A 19,823-nucleotide genomic window follows, 5' to 3' on the forward strand; every position below is an offset into this window, starting at 1 on the left:
AAATAAAAACAGATCTAACCTTCCCCCACCACTTTAGCAGATAGGGAAAAATGGTTCTGACAAAAAAGTCCGAAGTTTTCTTAAGATTATGAAGCTATTATTCATAGTAGCCCTTATCTAGGCAGAATTTTGTAAAAATTGCATTTTCTTATTTGCCGTAGCAGTTGCGCCCTCTAGCGGCCACTCTACAAACTTGAAATAATTTCCAGCAATTTCTCATGGCCTCTTTAGTTATAAATATTTTTTTCCTCAGGTTCTACGGCCAATACTTTCCGAGATACAGCCGAGAGCTATTCTTAGTGGAACACCCGGTACATATTGTATCAGAAAAATAATTATCAAATTTAATAAGGAGTGGACTGTTTACCTATCCATTAAACGTAACTCCTGGCCCTTTCTTATCGTTGTGGCTTTTACACAGGAAAGTTGAACAAATCACCATTGTAGTAAAGTTTATACAAATTTCGCTACACACAACAAACTATTAAAAATCCCTAAAATTTTCGTTGGTGGCACATACGTTATTTCCAAAAAAAAATGATTTAGTTAGGTTAGGTTAGGTTAGGTTAGGTAAAATAACTATAATTGGCATCGAAAAATCCTATTTAGATATTTGTCAAATGTTGAACTCATATTTTTATATTTGACCGAAAATTAGCTATTTCCAAAATAAGTAATTCTTTATGTGTCAAACACACAATAAACAGCAAAAAAATGTCAAATTTTGAATAGCTCAATACAGACGAATTCTTATCATGGTCCCGTTTTCTGTGAGCCACACATACAATTCTTGAGATCCACAGCGCATTTAGAAAAATGCATAACATTGCAGGGTGCAAAAAGGTGCTTGCAACCTTATATAAACCTGTTAGAGGATAAGCAAACCTATCCAAAGAAAATTAATCATAATTTCAGCTGATTCGTAACTTTGACAGTCTAATAAGTTTGGAAATATTTATAGTTTTAGTGAAAAAAATGCAGAAAGTTTGAGAACATGCGGTTACCCTAACTTTTAATATATTCAACAATAAATGTTTTTAAAATGAAGGGAATACCTTCTATTAACTCGTCCATATCAGCGATTGTATCTAAAGGCCACATGCATTAATAGAATATTATTGCATAGGTGTCGAAACTGAACTGATATGAATTATCCGAGTGCGTTTCAACCAGTCTGTTTTTAATTATAATTCACTCGTCGCCCTCTATGTTTATTGTTGCCAGAACTATACTTTTATTATATCTGGTTAATCCTTAAGGCAATTCTAACAATATTTCAGGGATTAAGGGATGCCTATTTTCGTTTAACTTCCACCTAGTTTGTTGAAAAAAACCACTGTGTGTCACCGGTATTTCACCTACCTACTCCTTCCATTTTTCTTTTTAAAGGTCTACTTTCATCAATCAATAAGATATTTTAAAGTTTGTTGGACCACAGTTTAAAGAATATAAATATATCAGTTGACCCACTCTTCGCCCGTATCAAAATTCCTCCCGCCGCTCCCCGCCTGTCTTGTAGACTTGGGTTAGTCTACATCCGTTGCTCGACGTGTACACACCGTTCCAAGTTTATTTTAGTTTTGTTTTCGGTCCGACGCATAGGGATGAACCAAAAATAGTGTTTTAGTTGTTTTGTTCGAATTGTGAATAAAATGTCTACTAGAAATATATGTGCAGTGGATGGTTGTGAAAGTAGAATGACAATATTTCTTTAGCTGCCCAAAAGATGAAGGAAGGTATGTGTTTATATAGTATAGGATATTAAGTATATAATAATTAAAGTATTAGACATATTAAGTATATTATAATTATGGAAACCTAACTATGAATAAATTGTTTTAAAAATATACATGTAAATTAAGAAAAGATTTTACTCGAAATATGCACAAAATATTTATTTTTAACAATTAGTTTATTATTTTAGTAGATATTTTAGAGTAGTAGTAGATACTTTACTATTATGTTTTGGATTTTGTAGTATTTACCGGTTTGCAAAGTAATTAAATTATTTTTTAAGATATTTTTTTTTAAATAGCATGTTTTACTTTTTAGATGTTTGTATTTAGCTTTAACTACCTACCTGGAAAGTTCAAATTTTATCGTCAGCTAATAAAAATACGTGCATACAACTTGTTCTGCTATTGACAAGTTTTTTAGAGTTTTTACTAAATTTTATGTAACAGTAAATATAACAATTGACGAGCACATGGGAAAAACGATGAGTATCCTGAAATGATAAATGTTCAAGAAACCGTTTTTTTTTTAATTCAAATTACGCATGGACTTTTATATCCCAGTTTATATCGTTTTTCCCATTTTTAAATGCCTGTTTCTATGTGGCCGTTATCGATATTCCCGTTCATTTAGGTACCAAAGGGTGTAGCCACCCCCTTTTTGGTACTTTTATTATTATTCCCGTGTGCTCTTCAATTAGTAGTAAATACTGTAATAAATTATATTTGCATATTTCTTAAGTTATAGCATGTTTTGCTTTTTTGCTGTTTGCATTTAACTTGAATTAACTACCTTTTTATGAAAAGGTAATAAAAAGTACTAGGATACAACTTGTCTTGCCATTGTTAATTTTTTTCAGTTTTTACTAAATTTTATCGAACAGTAAAATTTATTACACAATTAACTACTAACGGTCATAATTACTGTTCATGTTAATCATAAAATTTAGAAAAAATTCCAAAAAAATTGACAATGACAACACAAGTTGTATGCAAAGGTACTTTTATTACCTTACGATAAAATTTGGGCTTTCCAGGTAGGTAATTAAAGTAAAATGCAAACATCTATAAAGCAAAACATGCTATAATTTAAGAAATATGCAAATTATTATTATATATATTAAAAAAATTAACTTATTATATTTATTTAGTATACATTTTTCATATGGGGTTTTCATAATAATTATTAATAATAATTACCCTATTGACAATTCCATGTTCCAAAGAATTAGGATAGAATAATATATCTAATATTTTAATATTAATGTATTCACCATAATATGTATAAGTAGAGTCTGATAAGGAAAATAACTTGTAGGTGTGGAGCCTGGAAAAGTGCCTTAGGATTTATAGGATCCCACAGATATGCTGTTAATCAATAAAACTAGTACTGTATTTTTATTTTTCTACTTGCTATATTAAAATTCCTTAGTATTTTTAGTTGATCCCTCGTATACGGCCAGCGTTCTGACTGATAAAATAGCACTTCCGCTGCATCCGGTAAACGTACAAATTTTTTGTCACCTCGAAGGGTCACGGGCCGCCTTTGAAGTCAAAATAACAATAGAATTCCTTAGAGTGGGTCAACTGGTATGTATTCTTTAAACTGTGGTTGGACGCTAATAACCTGTTACGAAGTCAATTTTCAAACTCTGTAAAGTCATTGTTACACTATGGATAAGATATTTTTTAATGTAATTACATTCTTACAGCACTTTCAGATGGAGCGGACCGTCCGCGACTTCGAGCAAGTACCATGAGTTTATATGAACAATTTCACATGGGTCGCGTATAAACACATTAATATAAAAACACGCGGACGGTCCGCTCCATCTGAAAGCGCTGTTAGATTATGTTTTTTACTTTAAATTTTTTATTGCATTTGGAGTATTATAAATAATACTATTTTGATTTTTAAATTGTCTTATAATCGGATTGTATCTGTCACACTGTAAAAACTTTAAAGAAATATAATAATATTAGATAACGACTATACAGGGTGTCTCAGAAATAAGTGCAGAAATTTTAAGGGGCGGTAGATCTGGTCAAAAGAAACATATTTACTCTTTACCATTTTTAAAATAAATTAAAAATAACCGAGTTGAAAATGAAAATTTTGAAAACTTAGAAAATTAAAAAAAATAATGGCAACATTTTGAGAACCGCCGGCAGACATCGTCAACACCATCCAATTAACCCGGATCGGTGCCCGGATTTCAGGTAATTCGACGCCCTGTGTTAAGCATAGTCAAGAAGGTATATGCTTAAAAATAAATCAGAAAATCACACCACCTGAGAAGTTTAGCAGAGATTGCACAGATGCATTACTTTTTTAAGATGGTGTTATTATTACACAAAATAAATTAAAAGAAAAAAACTTACCCACAACATATAAAAAAAGATACTTATAACAGATCGATGTAACTGTGGCAGTTCTCTTTTTGCCAACACATGCACTTAACTAAAATACACTTCACTATGCTGCTTTACTTATACGTGCTATTATAATAACTGCTAAAAAACAGTCCCCATTTCTAACACATTATTTTCATATAGACTTCATCATAATTTGAAGACTACACGGGAAAACCAGATATGTCACATTTTCACAGAAATTATGATAGCGACATAACTTTATAGGCAAATGTTAGCGTTATTCGAGGTACCATCAAAGAAAGCAATAATACGCTTAGTCCCAGAGATCAGCTTTTTTGCCATACAAACAGAGTAGTCAACGCGTAATTGCATTTTTTTCGGCTCGAGTTAACATGGATACAGCTGGCTTTTCCCGTGTTGTCTTCAGTTGAACCACTGATATACAAAACACCTTGAAAAGCGCACACTACTTTGAATACCTTTCTGAATGAATAGATGTTGAGAATTATTTTCTCTTATCGCCACTTTACATACTACTTTTAATCTAAAGGCGGATTCTCACGACTCGTGTGCTTGTACAAACATTGGTTATTGGCATATACTTGCCATGTCGTGTGAGCGATTTCCTTGTACACTTATATGTCACTCGCCGAGGCGCATGAGCGCCGAGCTTGTTGCAAAAAATGTTGTTTACAAAGATAGTATACTTGCCAAGTACGCAAATATTGGCGTACTTGCCAAGTACACGAGTCGTGAGAATCCGCCTTTTTAGACAAGTGCGACGATATTAAGCGATGTTGCCGTAGTTACAACAATTTTAAATTCAAGACATTCGAAGCAATTATATTCGTATTAAATTTTAAAAATGAAACAGAAAAAAAAACGAAAAAAAAAAAAGAAACAAAACGGTTGATTCCAAAGCAATCAAAACACGCTTGTCGAGACAGTTGCCTAACTTTAAGGGTATGGCATAACTGTTATCAGCGTTTTATTTTGCCTCTGCAATCAATAGGTATCTAAAAATATTAGATTAAATTGAGTAAAAATCAATAAAAATTTGAATTAAAACTAGTGAATTTATTAACAAATTTTAATCGATATATTGTAGGGACTCGTGGTACGTTTCTAGGTATCGAAATATACCATGCCTAGAAATATTTGCCCTTATTTAAAATTCACTGTGTATTCGTGGAGAGGGTGTACAAAAGTGTGTATTAGTTGCGGTAATGCTAGTTTGAATTTACTCACTCTGATGAGAAATGTGTACACGATAACTATTTTTTTACGAATAATACATGAATTTAAATTTCCCACAAATATGGTGTTTTGAGTTAAAATTTCGCTTTTCCCTCTGGATCTCAAAATTTCCCACGAACCGGGAAATTTCCCACGAGTTGGCAACACCGTTCGTATGAATCGGTTATTCGTCATTCTGTTTTCGATATATTGAATTCGGAATTACGATAAACATGTTGGAAAATTCTTTTTTGTGGCCTGATTGTGAATAATATGATGAAACATTTTATTAATTTTAGCTCTAAATAAAGTTATGTTGGAGCATAATAAAGATTTTCGTAAACTTCAAAAGTAATATTTTAGTTAATATTCGGTGGTTACCGTTAGGTTTTCATTGAGTGTATATACTAAAAATAATAAATTTGTTTTTTTTTTAATTAACATTCCTAATTTTTTGTGTAGAAATTTAAAATTGCTGTTAATTGTATAAAGAAATATGTAGAATGTGGATAACGTAGGAGGTGGCAACACTGGAAGGTTCAGATACACCAGAGGCCCGATTCTGTAAACACTTCTCTTGTCTAGTGACTCATCAATCGTATACAAATAGCATAGGCTAGACAGGAAATTTCTTGCTACGGAGCTTACAGAATCCCAATGCAGGGATACACCTACTGTAGAGAAATCTCAGGTGAATAAACAAGTGGCACTAAAAAGTTTTTTAAAATTTCCCAGAAAATACCAAGAAATATTTAAAATTTTCAACAATTTTTTTTCGCAAAAAACTCATAGGCGTGTTTCTGTGGTCGGAATATACTACCAGTTAAAATATCTGCACTTATTTCTGAGACACCCTCTATCTTTGATATAAAATTTGACTATACAAAAAAAATATTCTATCCCATTATCGAGTGTTCATTTTGATGTCTTCTACAATATTCTCTTCCATGTATAGAGAACAGTTTGCAAGGAGTTCCTGCTCTCGTTCGAGCATGACATAATTCCTTATGGTAGTCATTTAGCAATAATGGAGTGTTACTTCTAGCTCTTGACCGTAACACCGAAGAACTGTTAATTTTTAATGGAGAAGTTTCGTCTCCATCTACTTCTTCATCGCTCTCTGAATGTCTTCGATATTTTAATTTAGATGTACTTTCTTCTGATGTTACCCAGGGTGTCCTTTTAGATTCAGTTTTTTGGAAAAAGTTACTTCTAAGCTTAATTAAACTGATATATAATATATAACCTAATAATATTAGAAAATAATTAAATATAAGCTTTTATCAGTAATTTTTAAAATTTACCTGTCTTTAGTGCTGCTATGACTCCAGTCAGTAGTAGTATGGTCATGTGCTTCTCTCCATGCCAAGCCAATAATAAATTTAACAATGGCATACTGATTACAATTATTCTACTGCTTAAACTTGCCGATAAAAAAGCGCATATAAGCATTGTTATTAAGATAAAACCTACATGCTCCAAAATTAAATTCAATTTGTGGAGTGCATCGTCATTTGCTCCTAATACTAAACAAAAAAGATCAAGGGACTATTTTGTGAGACAAGACTACTTTAAAACTTGTTTAATAGAACTTTTTTACCTTTTACAATCCATGCGAACTTAGTTTCAACGACATTCCCAGTGTATTTAACAAAATGCATCATAATATTAATCGTTCTATTTATTTCCTTTAAATCATTAAATGTGGACTCGTACTGCTTTTCAAAAGCTTTGTTTTGTTTAAGAACATGTTTCAAATAAGTATCTAAAATTATAATACTTTTAGTAATATTGTTTATTGTAACAAAGGTTATACTAAAAATATATGACGTGTAAGTTTACATATCATTTTATTTTCTGAAACTAGCGTCCCGTGTTTAAACATAAATCACACAATGATAAATGGCGCCGTGGTTCGGATTGATTCGCAAAGCAATATGGCATACTATTTAAGTTACCCATAGCAAGCATGTCAAACCGCCCACTAAAATTGAACCAAACCAATTTTTCTTATTTTTATTGAGTTGTCCCAATAAATTTCTATTAAAATTAATGGGTAATCTGCTCTTAAATGAAATGATGATATAAAAACATATTGGCTTAATCTTTTATGTTTACGAATATTTTTTGGCAGTTAATTTTTTATTAAATTGTTGTATTTTTCATACATCAAGCAGTTTTTTTCATCAAAACGGAACTAGTCAGCACGTTTCTCATTGGTTAAAATGCGTAGAAACCTGATTGTTAGTCTGGTTTCTACACATTTCAACCAATAAGAAACGCGCTGACTAGTCAGGGATTCTTCTGAGAACAGACCTTAAATCGGACAATTTTTCGCCATTGATGATTGGAGTTTTGTAGTGCACGAAACGTCATGAAAATATCATGAAAAGATAGGGCTCTCCGGGTTTCACTTCAATAGTATTTTGCAAGTGATAGTTTTGTGATGTGTTAATAGTTATCCCAACTAGCATTTATAGTGGCAAATACGTAACTGCTACTATCAAAGCCACTACAAAGTGGGCGGTGACCATCGGTGGCTACGTCGTATATTCGTAGCTGCTAAGTAACTGCGACCAAAATGGGGAAAGATTTTGAGTAGCCGGGTAGTGTCTTGGGTAGTTTTTGCTACTAAAAGAGTTACTATGATGTGTTACTATAAAGTAGCCTACTGGTGAATGCGACTTATCCGTTACGAAACTGCCTAGTCGCGAGTTCGTGGCAGCCAAGTGTTATCCACCGACATGTGGAACTTTCGTTAAACTGTTGAACTTTATTCGCAGCGACCTCTTCATGCAATTTCACATTTCATAAAAATAAATGTTATGATGGAAAATAATTATGGAAGCCATTATTATTTTTTCGTTATTTGTTATTTAACCGTGCGATTTTAACGCCTTCTTTAGGTAAATTCCAGAACGCAATCAATTTACTGAATAAAATAGTGGGTTTATGTAACAAAATTTTCGAGCGCCTCTCAAAATATTTCAAAATATTTTATTATTTACAATAGAAACTCATGTTTGTAATAAAAAAATAATAATAATTTGCTTGAAACCGGGGTCAAACTTTAAAATATTAATCCACCATCAGAAATAACAAAATAACTAAGGAAAAAAGCTTTAATCTAGGTATATTTAGCTTAAAAACGCATAATGTTTGAGCCATTTGGCTGTTCGTCTAAAAATTCATGAAAAAAATATGGCCCTTTAATCCGAAAAATACTTTATAGTTCCATATGCTTCCACAAAGTACCAGGAACAATAACATATTAGGCCAACCCTACCCGTTCGGACCTTTAAAATCTTCGGATTGATAAAGTGACAATTGTAGCTATCCAAAGGCTACTTTATAGAAACAATAACTTTTTTGTAACTACATGGTCAACGATTCTTTGGAACCATAAAATGATTTTTTCCAAGAAAGCTCCCTGCGCCACCAAATTGCCACTTAATTGGACCGTTATGCTACACCGATCGCGGTGGTGGCGACTATACATTCCATTGGTGCCACTATAACGTTCCGCCTTGTCCTTTGAAGTTATTTTCTATTATTAGTGTTTCTATGTTATTCAGATATAAAGTATTTTAACGCCCACTCTTTTAGCTCTTGTTTTATATTGGTGTTGGTTCTCAAATTAGTTCTCCTCTGAGATTCAGTTTCAGATGAACTAATACTACACTCATCTACAGAAACAGCTTCAAAAATGTCTCAGTCACTACCTGATTTATGATGTTCATCAGTAGGATTATAGAAAGATGTAGTTTTTGTTTCTGATGTTGATGCATCGGCTCGCAGTGATTCCTTTTGTTTAATTCTTCGATAGAAAGTACTAGAATATCTAAATTCCTTTTTATTCACCTTAGGGATTTTACAAAATTTTAATAAAGCTTAAAAGCAAGTAAAAGAAAACACTAAAACAGAGCAGCACACGATGCAATCTGAGGCAATTACATTTATTAGGATATATTGGGTACGGTCACTATAAAGTAGTCACTATCAAGTTACGGTCACTATAAAGTAGCCGTTTTTGACCCCCGTGACTTTTTAGTGGCAATGGATGAGCGACGGCTACTTTATAGTGACCAAGGAAGGTAGCAGTAACCATTTTGCTACTTTCAATGCTACTATAAATTAGAAGTAACTATAGGTGTCGTGGCCGCGACTACCCCGTAACTTAAATTGTTACTATAAAGTAACAAAAACTTAATGGAGGCATTATGGTAGCACTTGTTAGTAACCCCTACTTTGAAAAGTTACTATAAAGTTTTTGGTCTTTTATGGTATCATATTCGAAGATTCGGGTAGTTCCAGCCACTTCTTTAAATTACATGTTTGCGACTTGCAATCGGGGTGTTTATTTTCCACTTTTATGGTAGGTAGGCACTAACCGGTCACTCTTGAAATATACTTCAAAGTGACTATTCCTTATAAAGTAACATTTTAAGTGGCAGACTGGGCCTAGGAACTATACTTTAGGTGCAGTGACATTTTAAAAAGGACTTGGAACTATATTTGCTAGTTGGGATGTGGGTGTATGTGTATTGACTAAATGTCTAAGGATATTCTAACTCTGACATAAAAAAGAAAACAATGCTATATAATTATAATAGGATGAACGAAAAACAGCTTCAAACCGTTAAAAATTCCATTCTCAAATATTAGAAGAACGATAGCATGTGTTGGCATGGAAATGGAGGCCTCATTTTGAACAATTATTATAATAGCATGCAATCAAGAAGCGAAAGGTATTTAAGAATTGCAGTGAAGTGAAGTGTTGTTAAGTGTAGTGTTAAGCGATTTTTATAGTGGTAAATGGAAAAAAAGAAAATTTTGCAATTATATCGACCTGTTATCGGGATATAATTTAATAATGTTCGGTAAGTTTTTTTTCTTTTAATCTTTTTATTTATTTTGTGAAATATAGAAACTGGGGCTACCGGCGATCACTCATTTAAAAAAAAATAACGCACCTTTACAAAACCTCTTGGGTAGTGTGTTATATTGCAAGTAGTTTTTAAGTCTTTCTAGTCGATGTGGCAACAGTGGGCGGCGAAGATCCGGGCAATTGCCAATTTCTGAAAATTTTGGATTTTTTTTTTAATTTTCAAAGCTAAATAACTCGGTTATTTTCAATTTTTTTTAAAAACGGCAAAGAGAAAATATGTTTCTTTCGACCAGATCTATCACCCCTTAAAATACTTGCACTTATTTTTGGGACATCCTATGTAAGGATCCGCGCATTATAAGAGAGATAGAGTATAGGCTTGGTGCATTCTCCGTCGATGCTGCCACCATCGGAAAATATCGTAAATAGCTGATATATACAAATACACGGGTTTAAATACCGAGTGTACCAAACAATTATTATTTAATAAGTCTAAAAGTGTTAAGAAGTATAATTGGTGAAAATTCTAAAAATAAAAATAAAATAGTAAATATTTTGATATCGTCAGAAGGTCTAACTTGTATTATAATTTATTATTCCAGCTAAAAAATTTTTAGATTAGTTCAACTACGGTAGCTGGTATAGTTTTACGCACCGATTTTGCTAGTGGAGTCATAATTGGGGCTATTTCGGCTATGACGAAATTTTTTAAAGGTACATAATTATAATTTTAGAAGATGTTCATAAAACATTGAATCACTAGTTGATTAAAAAAAGTATTCCAATATATTGTAAATTATATTTTATCCTCTCATAGTATAAGGTGAAAGCACCTGTTGTCGGCCACTTAAGGACATTTCTGGAATGAAATGGTGATATAAAAATACTGCATTATAGCCATGTGTAACACTGTGTTGTATGGCACTTTTATGATGGCACCTTTCAGTGTGTCATGGGTGTTGAAACAGCGTCAATGAAAGTTTTGATACTGACACTTTTAATATAACGCTGCAAGCTTTCCGCACGGAGTATCGTATCGAGACGAGGCACAGTGGTTCCCCTTAATTAGCTGCGCGGTCATAACTGTTAGATATCTAGATCTAGCTTGACTGCACCTTTTTTAATAGAAATTAATAACAAATGCTAAATAAATGTATATAAAAAACTTAATGTAATATGTATTAAAAAAATTGGGCCCAGTTCGTGTGATTTGCACTTTAAGTTCTAACTATTCGGAAAGGTATACAGATTATGTTTGCACATATGTACATGTTTTTTCATATTGAAGAGGTCAAATTTATTTTAAATGTTGAAAAAATAAAAGAGACAGTAGTTTATTGTCAATTGATATACAGTGTGTCCACGAAATAAGTTGACACGAAGAGGAAAAAATAAGTTACTTTTATTTTAAGATAAAAAGTCAATCTTTAACCACCCGGTATAAGATTCGGCGGCAATTGCGGCAGCCAGTGGCAATTAATTTATATGCAATATACTTTAAGCAACAAGTATTTTCATGCCGTTTAAGAGGATTTGAAAGGGAAAGTAGTTAAAAGTCTTAAAGAGTGACAAGCAAAAATGTAAAAATAGTATTTTTGTTGCCTTCAAATAAATTACCATAAATTAATATTACTTAGGTTTAATTAAGTGCAAAAAAGAAAAAAAAAACAGTTCTTTTTACCTTCTTTTCGAACGTCCATTACGGAAAAGGCAACAGCTTTTATCGATTTTAATAAAATAAGTAATTAATTGGCGTTATCTGAAAACTGTTTATGTCAGCTTGATACCAGTAGCAAAAATGTGACATTTCTAATAAAAAAAGCGCTACACTAGGCTTACTTGATTTTGTTATATATTATGTATCGTTTACGGGGGAATATAAGAAAAGTATTAGCAACACTTTCATGCAAACATTTTGAAATTAATATTTCTAAGTAATGACCTATCTGGGAACCACTGTGCGCGGGCGCGGTGCAATTTCGTTGGGTTCGCTATGCCGTTGTTTAAACAGCGTCAATGAATTTTTTGACACTGACATTTTTAATATAATTTTTGTTTCATATCTATCTTAACTGAATTTTTTGTTTCTTATCGTGGAGAAAATATATATTTTGTTGATAAAAGAGTGGTTTTCTATATATTAATTATTTGTTAATATTTAGTTAAAAAACAAAATTACCAATTTTATTGAATAAGTCCTCAATTTTTGATTGTATAAGAATTACACTTTCTAATAATTCCTTGTGCTTATCTTGCATTCCAATATTTTGATTTTCAATTACTTGGGCAGAACAATTAAGTTTAGCGAAAACTTCCTGTAATATATTCACTACTTTATTGTGACTATGGTTTATCAAACGTTTTTCTTCTATAAGACGTACTATATTATTTTCAAGCACAAGCTGCCCATGAAATTGTGCTCTTTGAATATCCTGTTGTTGTGTCAGAAGTTCTGTTTGCGCTAAAAAAAGGTAAAAAATGTAAATCAATAATTACAAGGTAAATTAAATTATAATAAACCTTGATTTAAAGACTCAAAAGTATTTTGCACTAGATCATTAATATTTTCTTGTCTTGTAGTGATTTTCTCCAAATTTTTTAATTGGTCTTTAGTAGCATCCATTAAACGATTAACTGTGTGTTCAGCAAGGCCTCTAAATTGAGTCTGTCTTATCATATAACACACAGCTTTGGCTCTAGAATAAAACAAAATTAATTTATTTCTCTATTTCTATCTACATTGTAGAAAACAAGATCTACGTTATCAAACAATAATTTAAATATAATAACAAACTTTGCTTGTATTACATTTAATAAAGAGGAAAAAATGCGTCAACTAGGTTCGATTACGGTTTGATAATCCTAATATCAGATTCTCATACAATTTGCCTCCGACGTCCAACCAAACCAAACTGATGGGCTTGTATGAAGAGACACTGGCGTTTTGAGGGTTTCCTTTTGACAATAGTATTAAGAGTCCATTTCACTAGTCCGAAAAAGTAGCAAAATAAGCTTTCGGCATTTAACGTTTTATGTAAAACTGGCTAGGTATTTTTACACAATTGAAGAAGGAAATTCAAGATAAAGGATTATACTGTATATCCGTATTATTGTGGCACATTTTTAGATAACTTCTTTATTTTTAAGATTTTGATGGTCAAACATCAACAAAATATACCTTATGTTTGGACTAAATTTTCTCGAAAATAAAGACATAATTTAAAATTCCGTTACAATACGGAAATAGATTGAAGTTGATTATAGTGATATATAATTTATATGGTTTTGTAATAAATTGCTCGCTATTTTATGGAAAATGCTGAAGCTCTGCAAACCTTAATCAAGCCTTAATCAAAGCACGTGTTTGGAATTTTGGGTGTGGCGGTGGGCGCACCTCATTTCGCCTCGGTTGATTATACGAAAACGGACATATGTAGAAACAAAATACTTTATGAGTATATGTGGGGAGGCAATGTGCACAATTTAAACTTATTTTGAAATGTTAGTAGTTTATGGACTTTATTTAAATTTATAGCAGTTTACTTTTATTTTTGCCTACAGTAGTTTGATAAATAATATTTGTTAAATATGTATTTATTTTTCTATCAAGAAAAACGAAGAAGTAGTTCTTTCATTTATTTTACGATCACTTGTATGGATTTTCTATATATTATATATATATATATATATATATATATATATATATATATATATATATATATATATATATATATATATATACATATATGGATATATATGCTATATATGGATTTTCTATAAAAGAGCCAATTATGATTATTATTATTAAATTTATTTTCTTTACTTCCAACAACAGGTTTCTGCCTAATAGTTTTTTTTATAAACCACACTACCATAGCTCTGCGAAATAGAAAAGTATTTTTTCATATGGAACGCTTATGAGGAAGATTCCTATTTGGATATCTTTGAGCATAAGCCCTTGAGGCCAAGAAGCAATTTTCCTCACAAAATAAACTCACTAGTAACATTTCCATTCGTTCCGCCAGCAAATACTGGCTTTTAATTTTTCTTGATAAAATAATGAATACTTACTTATTATCAAAGCAAAACCTTTGAAGGCGGGTATAAAAGGACAAATAACTCACAATCTTTAAGTTGTTTAATTTAAATTTTATTGCTTAAAAAAGCAAGAGGGCGACATGTTTCGGGAATTTAAACTATTCCCATCATCAGGCCCAAAAGCTAAAACAATTACAGAGGTAAAATTTATAAAATACAATCACAACAAGTTAAAAAGTCAAATTTTTTTTTTACAAAGTCAAAAAGTTATATCTATCACAAAAAATTGTTCAATCACAGATAACAATATGGTATGCTAAATCTGAAAAACTAAAAACAACTAGACCAAAATCATAAGGTGAGGGGAGCCGTATAATCAGCTATAATTAGATAAATTGAAAGAAAAAACGAACAAGGCAATAATCAAATCATACCTCCAATGCACAATTCAAAGAAATTTACTTAAGCATTAATTAATATTATTACTAATGTATTTTGAGTGATATTTTTTTTATTTATTTTTTGTATTAGTAATGTAAGTTTTTTGTATTAGTAAAGTAAGTAAGAATTAATTATTTCAATCTGTATATGCTGATATTCAATTTTGTAGGATAAATTTTTTTAGTTATGTTAGTTAGGAACAAGTTAAGAATTATGTTTATTTTTTTATTTTTTTAATTAGTATATGTTGAATTTTAATTTATATTTCAAATTTATATATTGTAGAAAATTAATATTTATTTTAGTTTAATTTTTAGAAATTTAATATTTATTTTAATTTATATATGTAGAAGAATTATTTTTTATTTTAATTTAATTAAACTTGTGTTCTTTAAAATAAAAGCATTCTCAAACAAAAGTCATCCTAGGAAGTACAACCACTCGGAAGAAATAAAATTAGTTAGAGTAACATTTATGCAACTCTCTCATTGTAATTATAAATTGTATAACTCTTCAAGAAGGAAGCCTTTCGTTGTAATACCAAATAAATGTCTATATCATAATTTCCAGACCATCTTATTTCAATATTATATTTTCATTACTTATTAAACTATTGTAGCTAAATTTAAGTAAACTGTTATAAATCTAAATAATACTGTCCATAAATTAATGTCGATTTTGAAAAGAGTTACTAATTTTAACTAGAAAATTGCCATGACGACACCAGCCAACTTGATTGCCATTTTGTTGAAAAATTGCCTTTTATTCAAAATCTGAGCTAGATAGGTATAGGAAATCTTAATATAGTTTGAAAGAACATTTGAATCTGCTTCGAAAAAAAATACAGGGTGTTGTATTTAAAATAACGAAGTTTTTATGTAAAATAAATATTTAAAATAGACCAACAATTTTTTGATACCCCTGTATACATTAAACGAAGAATTCTAGAATAGAATTTTCCAGAAGAACCACAGCTATATAAAAGGCGCGCGCTCGGCAGTTGGGACAGTTTGAAGTTCAATAATACCGCGTTTTAAATTGTGAATTAACTGGCGAAGGTGCCAGAAAAGTTAGAGTAATAGTAGTTGCATAAATTGTGTATTATGATCTATTATAATCAGTATAAATTGTGTGTACAGAGTGAGAAAAAATAAATTCGTTAAGTATTTTATCATGAGTTTAAATTAGTGGATCCACGGAATCCGTAACAATATTTTAAATTTAACAAAATTTTTTTTAGGAACATATTAAGTTTTTTGGTTTATAAACATTCCTAAAGAACATTTTAACTTTAATCGTAAAATAGCTCTAGTGAAACGTGACCCATGAGCTATGGGTCACGTTTCTCTAGAGCTATTATGTATTATGTACCGTATGATCGAAAAAAACGGCATCAGCGGCAACGAATAAATAAACTTCAATAAATATTTAGCATTAAAAACTTTCATACCATTGGAGAAATGAAGCCTTAAATTTTTTACTACAATTTCGAACTACAAAAATTGATATACATATATCAAAAACGGTACGGTTTAAGTATGATAAACCTTAATCAAATTTACCTTTATTTCAATCTTAGAATCTAAAAATAAAATAATATACAGGGTGTTTGGTTTGGTTTGGATGTATTTAAAAAAATACACTTATATTTTTTTATTTATTTAGGACACTCTGTATCTTGTAAAAATATTTTTAAATTGTAGCTGTAATAGTCCCTCAACGAACCCAAAACTTACAATTTGTAAAAATCTAATTGTTTAGCTACAATACTCCGTGTTGTATGTGGTGAATAACCCTGTATAACATAAAGACGCAAATCTACACAATACTAAATACCGTATGATCGAAAAAAAAAAACGGCGTCCAGTTAGCTTGGAAATGAACATCGATGACATTCCCCATATAATTTTACATACAAAATGACAACGATCTTCATTTCATAGCCATCGCTGAAGCCGTTTTTTTTTCGATCATACGGTACATATAATACTTACATAATAGCTCTAGAGAAACGTGACCCAAGAGCCCTATTAGTCTAAGAACTAGCAACGTTTTCGAGAAAGTATTTTAAGACGTCTGGCTCTTTGATATATCTTTTACTATGCTCTCTGGAACAGCATGCGGCCCGTCTGGCTGCCGATACCCGTTGCGTTTACTACTGCGCACCGGAAGAAGATCCTATTCACATTTTGTTTTTTTTTCGTGTTTTTTTCTGTTGTTTATTTTGTGGTTTGAATTTTTCTTTGTTCAATTAAACTTATATATTTTGCCTTTTGTTTAGTGTACATATGTAGAAGATACTTTTTTTTATTGTTTTTTACTTAATTGGAATATATTTTTAGTTGTTTATTTAATATAAAGTTGTCATTTAATAACAAAATTTAAAGGTAATTAGAGTAATAGACACATCGTTAAAAGATACAAGTTTTACTGAATTTCTAATTTTAATATCCTGTATCGATATTTTGGCATTCGATATATCGACGTCTCGATATTTTTGCTTACAATCATTTGTACAAAATTCAAACCCTTCTATTGGCTGAAAAATTCATTTGTCAGAAATTTTATCTGTCAAATTCATCTGTCAAAAATTTCAGCCAATAGAATTACTGGAAATCTATTCAAGGTCGTTACGTTGTTACGCCGATACGCCGTTTCTAGGATAGTGTGGATGCACCCTCAATTGTATAAAATTCAAACAGCTGTCAATTTTGAATTTTGTGTAAATCTCATTGGTTCTTTTGACGTGTCCCTCGACAATACGAAGTTCTTTCAGAACGACGTTGTGTCGCTGGCGACACAGTTTGACATTTCAAATAAACGGCTTGACAACGGTTTGACATTTTAAATTCAGAACATCGACTGTCGCCAGCGACACGTCAAAAGAACCAATGAGATTTGTACAAAATTCAAACAGCTGTCGATTTTAAATTTAGTAAAGCTCCCATTGGTTATTTGAAGTGTCAATCAGTGTCGCTAGCGCCACGACGCCGACGTCGTTCTCTGAACGGGACCTAAGACACGTCAAATAGACCAATCAGACTTGTACAAAATTCAAACAGCTGTCAATTTTGAATTTTGTGCAAATCTCATTGGTTCTTTTGACGTGTCCCTCGACAATACGAAGTTCTGAGAACGGGGCTTTAAAATTCTCCATAACTTCAAATATGTGTCAAAAACTACGAAAATTAAATTAAAATATTTTAAAATTCTGTGCAAAATCACCAATTTTTTTTATTTAAAACTACTACTAAAAATGGTTACTTTTTGATAAAAAAAAGAAAAATGCAAAAATTGTGTGTCAGGATAGTTCACCGGACCCGAAATGGAATAACACTATTTGATAGACAATTAAATTGTGCATCTGATTCTCGTAAAATATACAGGGTATTCCATTTGAATTAAAGAAGTTATTGCCATTTTTTAGACACTCTGTATAAGGTACTATAATTTTTATTATTGCAGCACAAAATTTAGTAAATGGAAAAACTTCAGTACAATATTTGGTCTAAAAAAAATAAATACGCCTAGAGAAATGAAGCATTAAAATTGTTACTGTATTTTGAAAAAAACGTAAATATTTCAAAAACCGTCAGATTAAAATGTGGTAAACCTTAATCAAATTTACATTTATTTTAATCGTAGAAACTAAAAATGTAATAATAGACAGTGTGTTCTGTTTAAAAAATACAACTTTGATATTTTTTATTTATTTGGGAGACTGTATCTTGTAAAAATATTTTTAATTGTAGCTTTAATAGCTCTTCAACAAACCTAAAACTAACAATTTGTAAAAATCTAATAGTTTAGCTACAGCTACAATATTCTGTGTCTTATGTAGTGAATAACCCTGAATATCAAACTTTCAAGATTAGAACGACAAAAGAACCTTTTATCTTAAAATAGTCTTGATAAAGACGAAAATACACGTCGAAACAATTTTTTAAATAAAAGGTTGTTTATTTCCTGGTACTAAACTTCTGAATGCCATTTGAGGTATTTAGTATTATGTGATATGTGACACATAATACTTATAAATGTAGCCTTTTTTCCAGATGATTTTTGTTAAAACTAAATTTACCTATTAATAAAACCATTAATTGATACCTATTAATAACTACCTGTTACTCATTATATGATAACTAGTCCAAGTATCAGAATCCATTTCTATGGTGCAATCTTTAATAGTCATTTCATCACTGCATGGAAATATCTTTCTTCCTTCCACATATGATTGACAATTTAATAAATGAACGCCCATTTTGGCCAACTGTTCATCATTTATTTTATGACAATCATTCTTCAACTTTAATACCACCTAAAATATATTTTAGTGTAGGAAAGTTAAATAACTTCATGGGTATATGCCTGGTATGTTACCCTTTGTTGGCAAGAATCAAGCTCTGAAAGAGACACTCCTGTTAGTTTTGCAGCTTCACTTATAAATTTCTGGTCAATTATAGATACTTCATATGGCACATTTTGATCAAATTCGTTTGATTTTGAATCTATTTCGTTTTTGCCTGCACTATTATAACCCAAATAACCACTTATTTTAAATATATAATCGTTTATTAAAGCGTTTGTGCCGATTTTGTAAAAGATAAAGGGCAATATAAAAAAATAAATTTTGCATTTGAGAATCATTCTAAATATTATAAATAAACCTAAAATGTTTACCAAATTTTAAAGTTAAATTAAAATTAATTTTTGTTATAAAAATATATAAAACACACAAAACTAATTGAAATGTTTATAAAACAAATAACTTGATATTTAGAGCGAACAAAAAATGAACGACAATTCACAATATATTACATTCCTAGAAAAGAATAAAATTTGATTATAAAATATAAATTAAATTTACCCAATTTAACCGTTAAAAAAATTTAAAATAAAATCTACCAGCTGATGTTGACGTTTCATAGATGTCAGATAGGGAATTATCGTTGCAAGTTATAACCGTTAAAAAGTATCGTACAATCGACCTGACAGAAAAATGAAGTTTAAAAAAACATGTATTCCCTTTGTATTCCCAAGTGTGTTTTAGGTGGCTGACCCTAAACGATTATTTGCTGCATATAGTTGCAGATACTAGGAATCATGCTAGG

The 19,823-nt window shown here is 30.8% G+C and overlaps 1 protein-coding gene across 1 annotated transcript; it reads right to left on the reverse strand.

The window, feature by feature from the left end:
* Positions 1-3,644: 3,644 nt before the first annotated feature.
* LOC115878660 (protein brambleberry-like) lies at positions 3,645-19,589 on the reverse strand. The gene is made up of 7 exons (XM_030895207.1): positions 19,093-19,589; positions 18,834-19,030; positions 12,754-12,929; positions 12,413-12,694; positions 6,946-7,110; positions 6,650-6,871; positions 3,645-6,591 (listed from the first exon to the last, which is right to left on the reverse strand). The coding sequence occupies exons 1-7, from the start codon at positions 19,357-19,359 to the stop codon at positions 6,242-6,244; spliced, it is 1,659 nt and encodes a 552-aa protein (XP_030751067.1). The 5' UTR covers positions 19,360-19,589; the 3' UTR covers positions 3,645-6,241.
* Positions 19,590-19,823: the final 234 nt, after the last annotated feature.

This window comes from Sitophilus oryzae, unplaced genomic scaffold (assembly GCF_002938485.1).
Source record: "Sitophilus oryzae breed Bouriz unplaced genomic scaffold, Soryzae_2.0 scaffold_1521_pilon_pilon, whole genome shotgun sequence".
Taxonomy (NCBI): Eukaryota; Metazoa; Arthropoda; class Insecta; order Coleoptera; family Curculionidae; genus Sitophilus; species Sitophilus oryzae.

Excerpts from the sequence above, each read along its gene's own strand:
- LOC115878660 (XM_030895207.1), bottom strand. The coding sequence starts at position 19,359 with ATGATTCTCAAATGCAAAATTTATTTTTTTATATTGCCCTTTATCTTT. Across the intron at positions 12,695-12,753 it reads TTTTGAGTCTTTAAATCAAG|CGCAAACAGAACTTCTGACA; the intron begins GTTTATTATAAT and ends ACCTTTTTTTAG. Across the intron at positions 7,111-12,412 it reads GGACTTATTCAATAAAATTG|ATACTTATTTGAAACATGTT; the intron begins GTAATTTTGTTT and ends TTATAATTTTAG.